This window comes from Rana temporaria, chromosome 2 (genome assembly GCF_905171775.1).
Source record: "Rana temporaria chromosome 2, aRanTem1.1, whole genome shotgun sequence".
Lineage (NCBI taxonomy): Eukaryota > Metazoa > Chordata > Amphibia > Anura > Ranidae > Rana > Rana temporaria.
Genome location: NC_053490.1, coordinates 126,934,006 through 126,946,512, shown reverse-complemented (window position 1 = coordinate 126,946,512; position 12,507 = coordinate 126,934,006). Strand labels below are relative to the sequence as shown.

The following is a 12,507-nucleotide window of genomic DNA, read 5'->3' as shown; positions in this document are numbered from 1 at the left end:
GGGAACTTACACTTTTTGGAATCCTCCCCCCTCCTGTGTCACATTTGGCATTTTTTAGGGGTGAGGGGGGAGCAGATACCTGTGTAATACAGGTATTGACTCCCACTTCCTGGCATAGATCACTGCGCTGATCGCGGTGACCTAAGCCACTTCCTGTGCCTACACTGTCCTCCCCCGCTGTCTTCTAGGAAACACACAGGTTCCAGAAGACAGCAGGGACCAGTGAGGACACGCAGTGTGACTTGCGCATGCACAGTAGGGAACCAGGAAGTGAAGCCGTTAGGCTTCACTTCCTGATTCCCTCACCAAGGATGGCAGCCGAGAGACTGATCGGCTTCGGCTGCCTACATCACGGGCACCCTGGACAGGTAAGTGTCCATGTATTAAAAATCAGCAGTTGCAGTATTTGTAGCTGTTGGCTTTTAATTATTATTATTTTTTTTTAGGCAGACCTCCGCTTTAAAGTGGCATTAAACCCAAAATCAAAAATGTATTATATTGCAACTTTACAATTTTTAGACATGGTGGTTACATTTCCCTCCCCCTTTTTTTTTGTAAGTTTCTCTTTTCCTTTTGCTTTATTTTCATCTGATGAAGCAAATTTGTTACTTTTTAGCTTTCTTTAAAGTGTTACTAAACCCACAACAATAAAATCAGTCTGTATATGCAGTAAAGCATGCTTGTTGTACTCACGGTGGAATCGAAGGGGTTAATTTTCTTGATTGTGTAAAAAGGCTGTTTGATCTTGTCTTTTCTGATCCTCTTCTCCTTTCACTGTCCCCTGATAATTTCCTGATAACACAGAGCCTATGTAGTTAGGCTGCACATGCTCAGTCTGGGGTGTATCGCTAGAGACTTTTTTGAGAGAGTGCATATGATCTGCACAGGGCCAATCGACACAGTCCAGACAGGGGTTTTGCAGTCTCAGGGCAATCAGAAAACTGATAGAAGACACAAGACTAGATTTACTAAAATAATGTCTGTGTTCTGTGTATTGTGGAAGACCAATTATAGTTAATACAGGCTCATGGGTTTAGGACACTTTAACAGACCAAGCTGTCCATCAGCAGTGTCAGAGGGTTGAGACAAAACCTTGACGAGGGGGATTACAGTGGTCTGCTATTATTTATAATAAACCTTTATTCCCAAAAGGGGGAAAAAAAACTGTTGCAAAACCAGGTACCTGTACCCCCCCCCCCCCCCAAAAGTGTCATTTGGTAAAGAGGAGGGGGCAAAGAGGCCTTAAAGCAGAACTTCCCCTTTTGGGTGGAGCTCCACTTTAATATTCTTCATCAAACCTGTAATATAACAATGTGTTTTATATCTGCAAACATTAATCAATGATTTACTATTTCAGAGCCTGAACATGAACTCTTCCTGGTTTATGGTCGAGGACGTCCTGGCATCATCCGAGGAATGGATATGGGAGCCAATATTCCTGATGAGCACATGATACCCATTGAAAACCTCATGAACCCTAGGGCTCTGGACTTTCATGCCGAATACGGCTACATGTACTTTGCAGACACAACAAGTTTCTTGATTGGTCGACAGAAAATAGATGGTACTGGCCGAGAAAACATTCTGCAAGAAGGTGAGGGTTAATGTTGCCATAAAGCTGCCCTTAGACTTGAATAAAGTAACAGCTAATATCATTTTTGTTAGTCTGACCACAAAGATCAGATTTATGCTATTGGATGCCACAGGTCAAAACACATTCATTGTGTTTATTTATACTATATGGCTCTTGTAAGCTGTCTATGACAGACCCCTGTATTCAGTAGGAGTATGCCTGATTACCATTTAGGCTTCCCTTGCCTTGCCCTGCACCAGCAAGATCTAAGATCCTTAGCCCACCTAGTCACAATCCCCCTACTTTGCATAATGACACAGGGTGGGGCAAACTTTACCTCCTCCAGTAACATGACACACAAGTGTATTCAACTTTCCAGCAGTAGACCGTCTTTAGGAGTGGCTGCTGGAAAAATTCCCCCTCCCTCCCCTTTAGCATCTAATAGCTGACAGGGGTTTCATTATCGTGTAAGCCAATCCACATACACACATACATCCCATAATGCTATGCTCCCAAGGCCGCTCCAACCGGATCCCACGCTGAGCTGTCAGCCGCACCTTCTCTGTGTGTAGGTGGGTGCGGAGGAGACGGAGGACAACGGAAGCCCATAGTATCTCTATGGGTGACATCACTTCCCATTTCACAGCCGTTGACATCCGTATCTTCTGCAGAGCTTCTGACAATGGAGATCAGGTTGGAGCGGGTCAGATTGGCTTCCAAAAAGGTTTGTATACTCTTTTCTTTACAGGGTTAGAAAGGTTAGTGTTAGATCCCTGGTGTCTATAGATGCAGGGATTTTAGATTTTTCATGGACGTCCACTTTAATATCGTCTAATAATTGCCTCTCTATATATTTTATGTTCATTAACGTTTTAGAAAATATTTATTTAGATCTGGGAGTTTCTATAAAAATTAGAAATTCTTTAGATTTATTTACAGATGCTTTTTATACATTAGCTTCTATGCATGGAAATAAGTATCTTAGTGCTTGGTATTCTGTTGGCTGTGATTTAAATTAACATACATTTTGTAGAATGTGATGTCGGGACAGGAGATTGTTTGGATAATCCGTGCATTCAGTGTCATGAATGATTCTCAGCACAGATCTGTGTATTTTGTGCAATGGTTATTCACATGTGCTTGTCCAATTAGACGTTTTTGTGTGAGTAGCCATTACGGAGTTGTATATAGAGTCTGATTGTTGTGGAGAATTTATAGAATAGACTCGTACTCTATGCCAAATTATTCCCCTTCTCCTCCCCCCCTTACATCCCGAAGGCTTATGCATTCTTTTATGTGTGTGACATGAGCTGTCCAGCCTGGTAAAATCCAGCTAATTAACTAGGTGTGATGGTTCGTAGATGTCTGTCTCTCTGACATTTCCGCTGTCATTTACAGCTCAGGTTTGGAAAAGAGATGGAGAAATGAGCCTTCGTGGCTGGTTATTTATAGCTCAGATAGATTATTGTATTTGGAAGTATTTTTTAACCTTGCTTAGAAAAGCTAAGGTTCTTATGGTTTCAGTTGTTAAAGCTTTCTACATTTTAGTGAGTTGTCTGATTTTGTTCTTTCATTTTTTTTTTAAAGCTGAACTCTGTAGAAAACAAAAATACTCCCTTGAAATTATGCTTTGCCCACATTGGAAAAGTTAAATGCCCATTTAGGTCTAGGTCTAGGCCTAGCAGTATAACTTACCCACGCTGTTGAGTCTAGCTCTCCCCTCCTAAGCCCAGAAATGTCCCTATTTGGAGACTGAAGAACGTTGATATACATATATGATCCTGTCCCTGTGGCTCCTGCCCCCTGGTGGTTTAGCGGTGGGCTGTTTTTGACGTCATCAATCCTATTACCCTGCTGTGGACTTGAGCATGTCAGGAACAGTCCACCGGTAAATTGGAGGAGCTGGTGAGTATAGGCTTTCTTAGGGCTTTTTTTTTCAAACAATAGATAGGTGCTGGAACGCAACCACGACCCCCCTCAAAACCCCTCCCCACACACACCCTCCAAATCACATTAAAGAGTGGGTGTGGTCAGATTTCACAAACAGTAGAAGGGTCTTAAATACCAGGATTGCATTACAAACAGAGTGTAAAGTTCATGGGGGTTACACACAGAGTGCAGAGCTGTTACTTGTAAACACAGAAACCAGACTTCTGTGTTTATTAGGGATTGTGGTGAGCAGGCACCAAAGGGTCTGAGCCAGAGGTGGTGGAATTGAGTTCCACCATGTTTCCCCTGAAAAAAAGCCCTGGGCTTTCTACTCTCCCACATTTAACTCTTGCAGTGTGTGCACAGCCCCCAATGGGCAAAGCTTTTTTTTTTTTTTTTGCTCAGTGTTGGACTTTAACATTGCATTGTGTAAGCTAGGGTGCAGTATATACAGCAGCTTCCTACCTTTCTTGACTCACCCGCCTACTATGAATAAGCCCATTGGATGAAACATACATGGGAGGGAGAATATCTGTCTGACCTTTCTTGTACCAATAAAGCGTGTTACAGCTCGTCAAAAAAAAAAATAAAAAAAAATAAATGTGTGGTTAATGTGTTTTTATGCCTGGAGGGAAAAAGGAAATCCTAGAGAGCCTGTGTACCTGTGGCGCTGGTTACTGTATATGTTTGTCTGAAGTGGTACCATTTAGACACATTCACCTTCACTGTAATGAGGTAGTGTGTTTTTTTTTTAATTACATTTTTTAAATTGGTTTTACTTTTCTTTTCTCAAGAATAGATGGTAATTGACAGAGGAAAACCTAAATCACTAAAAGATGCACCATTTCATGAAACAATATTTTTAGGATTTTTCCCCCCTTTTAGTACTATAGTATTTTATAATAGTTTTATACTTCTACAGTGTTGCTGGTGTTGGACTTCCCTATTTTTATGATGTTGAAAGATTTTGTAACAGTCAATATTAATGGGCATGTTATTTAAAGGTCCTTTTTTTAATGATTCTTGAAAGGTATTCACAATGTCGAAGGTGTTGCTGTAGACTGGATGGGAAACAACCTCTACTGGACAGATGATGGGCCTAAGAAGACTATCTCTGTGGCTCGTTTAGAAAAGGCATCGCAGACCAGGAAAACGTTAATAGAAGGGTGGATGACTCATCCTAGAGCTATTGTAGTGGATCCATTGAATGGGTAAGAACCAGTATTGTCTATCTGTTTTGGCTATCAATACTTTGTCATGAAACTGAAATTTACAGGGAGCTCCAAAAGTGACTGCACTCTTACAAGCTTTTATCTTTATTTATAAAGAAGTGAGATTTTACTTGGTGATATATAATTTAAACAGAAACAAGCTCAAATGACATTTCCAAATGGAATGCCTTTTTCATGTAGTAGTAAATTGTACGGCTTAAGTCATCATAGATATAATCGCCAAAATTGAGCTTTCACTGTGATGTCTTGGAGCACTCCCAAGTGTTCCCAAGGGCAGCGCAGAAGATGCAAATTGTGCTGGTTGGATCATACAGATGAACACTCAGCCATTTTATTTTCTGTTGTGCACGCTTGCATTAAAATTTATGTGGACTGCAGCTTCTTAAAAAGAAGCAGTCAGTGCTCACATATTCTAATGCTGCGTACACACGATCGGTTCGTCTGATGAAAACGGTCTGATGGGCGGTTTTCATCAGGCGAACGGATCGTGTGTGGGCCCATCTTCAGTTTTTTTCCCATCGATGGAAAAACTTAGAACCTGTTTTAAAACTATCTGATGGTTAAAAAAACGATATAAAAAAACGATTGTCTGTGGGGAAATCCATCGGTTAAAAATCAACGCATGCTCAGAATCAAGTCGACGCATGCTCGGAAGCATTGAACATCATTTTTCTCAGCACGTTGTTGTGTTTTACGTCACCGCGTTCTGACACGATCGGTTTTTTAACTGATGGTGTGTAGGCTAGACTGATGAAAGTCAGCTTCATCGGATATCTGATGAAAAAATCCATCAGACCGTTTTCATCGGATGAACCGATCGTGTGTACAGGGCATTAGCCTTACTAAAGTGAGTACTTGTTTAAATGTGGGCAACAAAAAAAAAAGCTATAAATAAATAAAAAAGACACATTTCCTTATATTTTGTCTGCAAGTACCTATTGATCCTGTTAATAATCCAGTAGGCTTCTAACTTCCCGTACCTGACAACATTGCCTCTGCTGCACTAAAATAGCAAGTAGTGTTATCAGCCCTGCCTGAGTTCTCCCTGCTCCTCATCTTATTAACATAACACCTCTCCTCATCTAATTACCACAGTGGTCTCCAAACGTTGGCCCTTTGCTTGCATTTTTCTGGCTCTTGAGACATTATTCCTGCCACTGAGACCAACAATGGGGCAAAATTCCTGCCACTGACACCAACAATGGTGCACTAGTCTTTCCACTGACACCAACAATGGTGCACTAGTCTTTCCACTGACACCAACAATGGTGCACTAGTCTTTCCACTGACACCAACAATGGTGCACTAGTCTTTCCACTGACACCAACAATGGTGCACTAGTCTTTCCACTGACACCAACAATGGGGCATTATTCCTTCCACTGACAACAAAAATGAAGAACTACTGCTCCCGCCGACACCAACTATTCTTCCCCCTAATACCACAGATTAGGCATTGTTTACTCCCTCTGGGAACAAATCCGGCTCTCCTAAAGTCTGAAGGACAGTAAACTGGCCCTTTCTTTAGAACATTTGAAAATCCCTGCATTAACATAACAGTGAAGTGATTTTTTTGGATCTGTAAAGTACAAAGGTTTAAAATGCACATTTTATTGCCTTGCTCTCACTTACAAATACTTTGTTTGCTAAGGCAATATTACTTAGTAAAGTGTATTTCCACTTTTGCAGCCAAATTGGGTTAACAGCTACTTTATATTTGTTGAATGTTCCCATTAACGCAGCTGCTTAGCTTTTTAAGCAAGTAAAACAATAAATACAATACTATCTAGCTCTCCTGTGCTCTGTAATGTTTAGGAAGTGATGTGAAGTTATCCTTTCCATAATTAATCCTGTCTGTATTTTGCTGGCAGTTCCTTTCTTCAGTTGTAAAACATGTTTTATTTTGTCTTTAATTGGCTATTCCGTTTATCCTTTTTATTTTTGGTTGGGATTCTGCTTAAAGATCATTTTATTTTATTTTTTCCTGCAATGTTACTTTTAAGGTGGATGTATTGGACAGACTGGGAGGAAGATCCTAAGGATAGCAAGCGTGGAAAAATTGAAAGAGCCTGGATGGATGGTTCCAACCGCACCATTTTTGTCACATCAAAAGCAGTTCTGTGGCCCAATGGACTGAGTATTGATATTCCAAACCAGATTCTCTATTGGGTAGATGCCTTTTATGACCGCATTGAAATGGTTCACCTTAATGGAACAGGCCGCAAGGTTAGAAAAACATTTGTAGCATGTACATGGTGATATTGAATTCTGACCCCTGAGAGGGGGGAATCTTGAGGCGATTACCTTTTTGTGTGATGCCATTTGTAATGTTGCATATATTAGGGATGGCTTATGAAAGGCAAGGCAAGTTGATAGCTTTATTTGCAGCAGCTAATCGGGTTTCTTCTTCCAGCCTTTCCCACCACTGGGACAGCAGTTTAATTGCTTGCTATGGGCTTGCCCACCACTTTTTATCATTTGCCCTATCAAGTGAAAGATGTATGCTTTTCTTTTACAATTTTTTTTTTTTTTTCAGAATATTTTTTTTTAACTAAAGATAACCTCTGAAGTTACACATAAGAGCTGCCATTGCTGAACTATTTTTAAATCTACAGGCAGCAGAAAATTGATCCTGTTCTAGTCTTTTTAAAGCATGTCTACATTTTAGAATGACATTTAATATATTGCATACATACTGCATGTGTTGTTTTTTTTTATTTTATTTTTTTTCACCTAGTGAATCCTGCCAGTAACCTACTTCTTGTCCCAGGGTGACTGTTCTTGCTCACTGTACTGAATAAACATAGTTGTCACAGGGCAAGAAGTGTGTCAGTACTATACTCTCCCCCGCCTGATTTCCATAACATAGGGAAGGAGGTGTTCTGTAGTCCACAGAGGTAAATTGGGTAGGGCTGAAACAATGCTTGAACAAACTGAACAGGGCACAGGGAAGCACTGGATTTCTGGCAGGAAATTTAACTTATGTAACAGATATAACAAAGCAATACCAATATTTAACAGACAATTTAGGGCAATTATATTGATAGACATTTATTATTTATAGAAGAGATGTTTTAATAGGGATTGCATACCTTTTTAAGTTACTGTCTAATAGGAGGTTAAAAATATAATTTTTTTCTTTTTTCTGGTTAGGCTGTATATGAAGGTCCAGAGTTGAATCATGCATTTGGTCTGTGCCACTACGGTAACTATCTTTTCTGGACAGAATACAGAAGTGGCAGCATCTATAGGCTGGATCAAGTCTCGAAAACTGTCACACTTTTGAGAAATGAAAGGCCACCAATCTTTGAAATCCGAATGTATGATGCACAGCAGCAGCAAGGTGAGTGTCTGTATTAAACCATCAAATACTCTGTGGAGGTCTTATCTCCCATAGATTATTATTTTTATCTGTTTTGTGTTCTTTGTTAAATCCAAGGAACCAAAAAGTCTTAGGCCCTGTACACACGATCGGACAAAACCGATGAAAACGGACTGAAGTTCAGTTTTATCGGTCCAAACCAACCGTGTGTGGGCCCCATCGGTCAGTTATCCTTCGGTCCAAAAATGTAGAACTTGCTTTAAAATTCAACCGATGGACACCTAACCGATAAATCAAAACCGATGGTTAGTACGCAAAAGCAACGGTTCAAAACCCGCGCATGCTCAGAATCAAGTCGACACATGCTTGGAAGCATTGAACTTAATTTTTCTCAGCACGTCGTTGTGTTTTACGTCACCGCGTTGGACTCGATAGTTTTTTTAACTGATGGTGTGTAGGCACATCAGACCATCAGTCTGCTTCATCGGTTAACCGATGAAAACGGTCCTTCATGTGTACACGGCCTTAAGATCAAAAAATGTTATTACATAATCATAGATTATTCAGTTGCAGTAGTATTAGCAAAGAACATTCATGGATAATTTGCACGTTCTCATTTATGTAAAATGATACAAAAGAAACTGGCCCCACGTGTTTTGACAGTGGTTCCCCTTCCTATCCCTCTGTGACGCAAGATAAGAACATTTCCAGCTTAGGAATCCTCCAGAAAATTTTCAACAAATCTACTCTCTGAGCTTCTTTTGCAGCACACTTTTCTCCCATGTCATGCTCACAGATCATGCGTTGGAGCATGCTGTGCTCTTGGAGGTTCAAAAGGATAAACAGTTGGCAACTCTGGATCATCCAATTGCAGAAGTATTTATTGGTTCTGGGGTAAATACAACATGAATACCCTTACGTGTTTTGGCCTGAGGCCTTAGTCCTATTATGGGTGCTACTGGAGACACCACCAGCCTAAGCACCAGTTTCTCAGCTTCTTCACAGGATCCCGATGTAAGCGATGCCCTTTTTTGTTCTCATGGAAGCCCTTGAACAGTAGGCTTTTATTCCAGGGTGCCCTGCAATAGAAACTGTTATGTAAAACAGCTTTTTATGTTTTAGCAGTGGACCTTTAATTCCAATATTACTTTTATGTATGATATACAGTAAAAGTGAAATTATATATATATATATTTTTTAACCAGGAAAGAGTAAGACCCCATACACACTATTAGATTTTCTGCAGATTTTTGTCTTCAGACTTACCAAAACCATGTAGTGCAAGCGCCTGTCTGATTTGCATACAAATTGAATCTCTTGTGCCTTGTACACATGACCGTTTTTCACTATGAGAAAACTGCCATTTTTTATATTGGTCGTGTGTATGCTCCCTAGCAGTTTTCTCGACGAAAAAACTGCCAGCAAAAAAAATTGAAACCAAGCTCTCTTTTTTCTCGTCGTGTTTCATGTCAGTCTTTTTCTCGTCACAAAATACGGCTGTGTGTATGCTTTTCCAAGGTGAAAAAAACGTGCATTCTCAGAATCAAGTATGCAGCCCGAAGGGTGGCGCCATTTGAAAGGAACTTCCCCTTTATAGTCCCGTTGTACGTCACCACACTTTGGTCGGGCGTTTTTTTGCATGTACGTGTGTATGCAAGTCAGGCTGAGAGGAATTACGTCCTTAAAATTAATACAATTTTGGTGAAAACACACACACACAACGCCAAAAAAAAGTGGGTAATATATTGTATATTACCCACTTTTTTTTGGTTAAACATATAAAAGATTCAATGAGTAAATAGATGCCAAACATGTCAAGCCTTTTGTGCTCGTCGGTAAAACAGCAACAAACTTCAGTACTCAAAACTGTAGATTGGTGGGGTTTAAAAACCTTTTCAGGTTATCAGTGTAGAGTAAAGCATGAGTGATGGCCTTGGTATTATTGCTCTCCCTCACATTTTGGTGATGATTTCTCACGTTTGTTTTCATACGTAGGCACACCTGCTGCATGCATTTGTGCTCTTGTGTGGAAGCGGGGGACATTAAAGCATTTTGTGTTTTTTTTTTTTTTTTATGTTACTTTCTTTTAATCATATTTTTTTAACCCTAAACTTTTTTTGCTATTACACAAGGGACCAATAGCCCCATGTGTTGGCATGTTACAATGACCAGTTTTGTTTGAGACATCAATGGTCTGCTAGGCCCCTGAAGTCTCTCCTGCACTCCACTGCAGGTAATGGAGCACAGATCATGCTCCGTTAGCTGCTTCCCTGGTCGCAGAAAAACTATGCACAGAGCAGGTAAGTATAGGCATGTTTTGTTATTTTTATAAAAAAAAAAAACACCCAAAGGTTTCCTACAACTTTAAGCAGTCACTATATATATATATATATATATATATATATATATATATATATATATATATATATATATTTATATTTATATATCAATGTATTTATATATAGCGCTACCCCCGAAGGAGCCACTAATTTGTTATTGGGATCGGCATATTGAGTTACCTTAATGTGGCGTATGGGTGTAGTTGGAGAACAAAGCAGTGAGCGAAGGTCCAGACAGTGAATAAAGGTTTTTCCAATGCTTTATTTCCTGGCCAACTCGGCCAACATCAACTTCAAAATGGGAAGAAAAGGTTGATAAGGAGAAAAGGGAGAACCTTGCGATATCAGGCCTGGATATGAACCGAGCAGTCCTGCTCTCAGTAGTATCAAATTGTGATTCGTCACCACTCTTTCTGAGTGGATGAAGTGCCCCCGGACAGACCCCTCTCACAAGCCTGGCAGCCAAGGTGTCACTTTGGATTGGCTGGGAGGAACAGATCTCTCTCACAGACCTGGTTCTAGGGCCTCTGCCACAGGCCAATTACTTTAGGTGAGCTAAATGTATGAATGGAGCGAATCCTCCCAGTAGGTTTTAGCATAGGTCACCAGATGACAGAAAAGCGTACCTGTCAGCATTCCGGTCACCAGATCCCCAATTGGTTCGTTCAAGCCCTGTTGGACAACTTACCTCCGGGTTCCCCTCAAGCCGACCCCCCAATCGAACGGCACCCAGCCTGGGATCCTTTCAATAGAACCGGGACCCAGTAAGTCACTGGAGTCCCGTTTTACCTCCCTTTTACATTTTAGCAAAGTCAAACTGCTTCCTATAGCACAGCAAATATTGCATTTTTATTCTGGGACAGTTGCATTCACGATTTTCTTCATCGTTATTTCCATCCACCAGTTGAGGCAATTCCAATGTAGAGTTCCCTAGTGTACTATTTCCTATTTCCCAAAAAGCTACAATTTGTAGATGAAATCGGCAAATAAAAGGATGTTTTGACTAAAGTGACCGTTATATGTTGCATTTGTAGGATTGTTTGTTTCTCCATTTATTCTGATCTCGCTGTTTTTTTTTGCATTTAAAGTGGGTTCCAATGCTTGTCGTGTAAACAATGGTGGCTGCAGCAGCCTGTGCTTGGCTACACCTGGAAGCAGGCAGTGTGCTTGTGCTGAAGACCAGATTCTAGATGAGGACGGTGTCACCTGTAAAGGTAAATATACGTGCTGCTTGCTATATTACCATAGTCATACATATTGTGTTTTGTAGCTTCCTGCAGCCCCAAATGTTTTTTTTTTTTTAGTTATGGAAAATATTAGGTTTGTTTATATAAGATTAGCATGCTATTTTGTTATTACATTTTGACTGTTTTTACCTATCTTTGAAACATACATAAAATGCTGTGATGTTGAAATTTTGTAAAAAAAAGTGTGAAAGTAGACCAATTGGGGAAAACGAAAAAAGGATTATTTTTTTTTTTTTATTTTCTCTCTGTTAAAAATAATTACATTCGATTTAAGATCACATGAAATCAATATCAATATTTGCAGCATAAAAGGATAAAGACTTCTTTATAAGTTCGCTAAATTTGTCTGTAGATTACCAGTGCATTTATACTTTTGTTGAAGCCTAACAAAAAGGCGTGGAGGAGTTGTGCAAGGAAGCTTGATAGAGAGACCGATAGATGGACACACTTTAAACAGATGAAATTGATACTTGACTTGAGAAAAATGCTGAAATATTGATTGTTGAACCAATTGATCCTCAGGCCAATTCTGCCATTTCTCACAAACATGTACAAATCTGCATTTTTGTGCTAGAAAATTACTTGTAACACCCAAACATTACATATATTTTTAAGCAGAGGCCCTAGAGAAAAAAGTGGTTGGTGTTGCAATTTTTTATGTGACACAACATTTGCCCAGCAGTTTTTCAAACTGTTTTATTTGGGAAAAAATACACTTTAATTAATTCTAGTAAGCACAAGCTCCATTTTTGATAAAATATAGAAGATGAAGTTACGCAGAGTAAATGGATACCAAACATGTTATGCTTTAAAATTGCCCACTCCCGTGGCATAGTGACAAACTAAGGTACATTTAACCACTTGGC

The 12,507-nt window shown here is 39.8% G+C and overlaps 1 protein-coding gene across 1 annotated transcript in view; it reads left to right on the top strand.

Annotated features, from left to right (window-relative positions):
• The window catches only part of LRP1 (LDL receptor related protein 1), a 447,299-nt gene that overhangs the window by 235,013 nt on the left and 199,779 nt on the right, over positions 1–12,507 (top strand). The window contains exons 11-15 of the mRNA XM_040340947.1: positions 1,358–1,594; positions 4,533–4,713; positions 6,737–6,959; positions 7,887–8,076; positions 11,483–11,608. Of these exons, the coding sequence (XP_040196881.1) occupies positions 1,358–1,594; positions 4,533–4,713; positions 6,737–6,959; positions 7,887–8,076; positions 11,483–11,608 (957 nt within the window). The remainder of the gene's footprint in view (positions 1–1,357; positions 1,595–4,532; positions 4,714–6,736; positions 6,960–7,886; positions 8,077–11,482; positions 11,609–12,507) is intronic.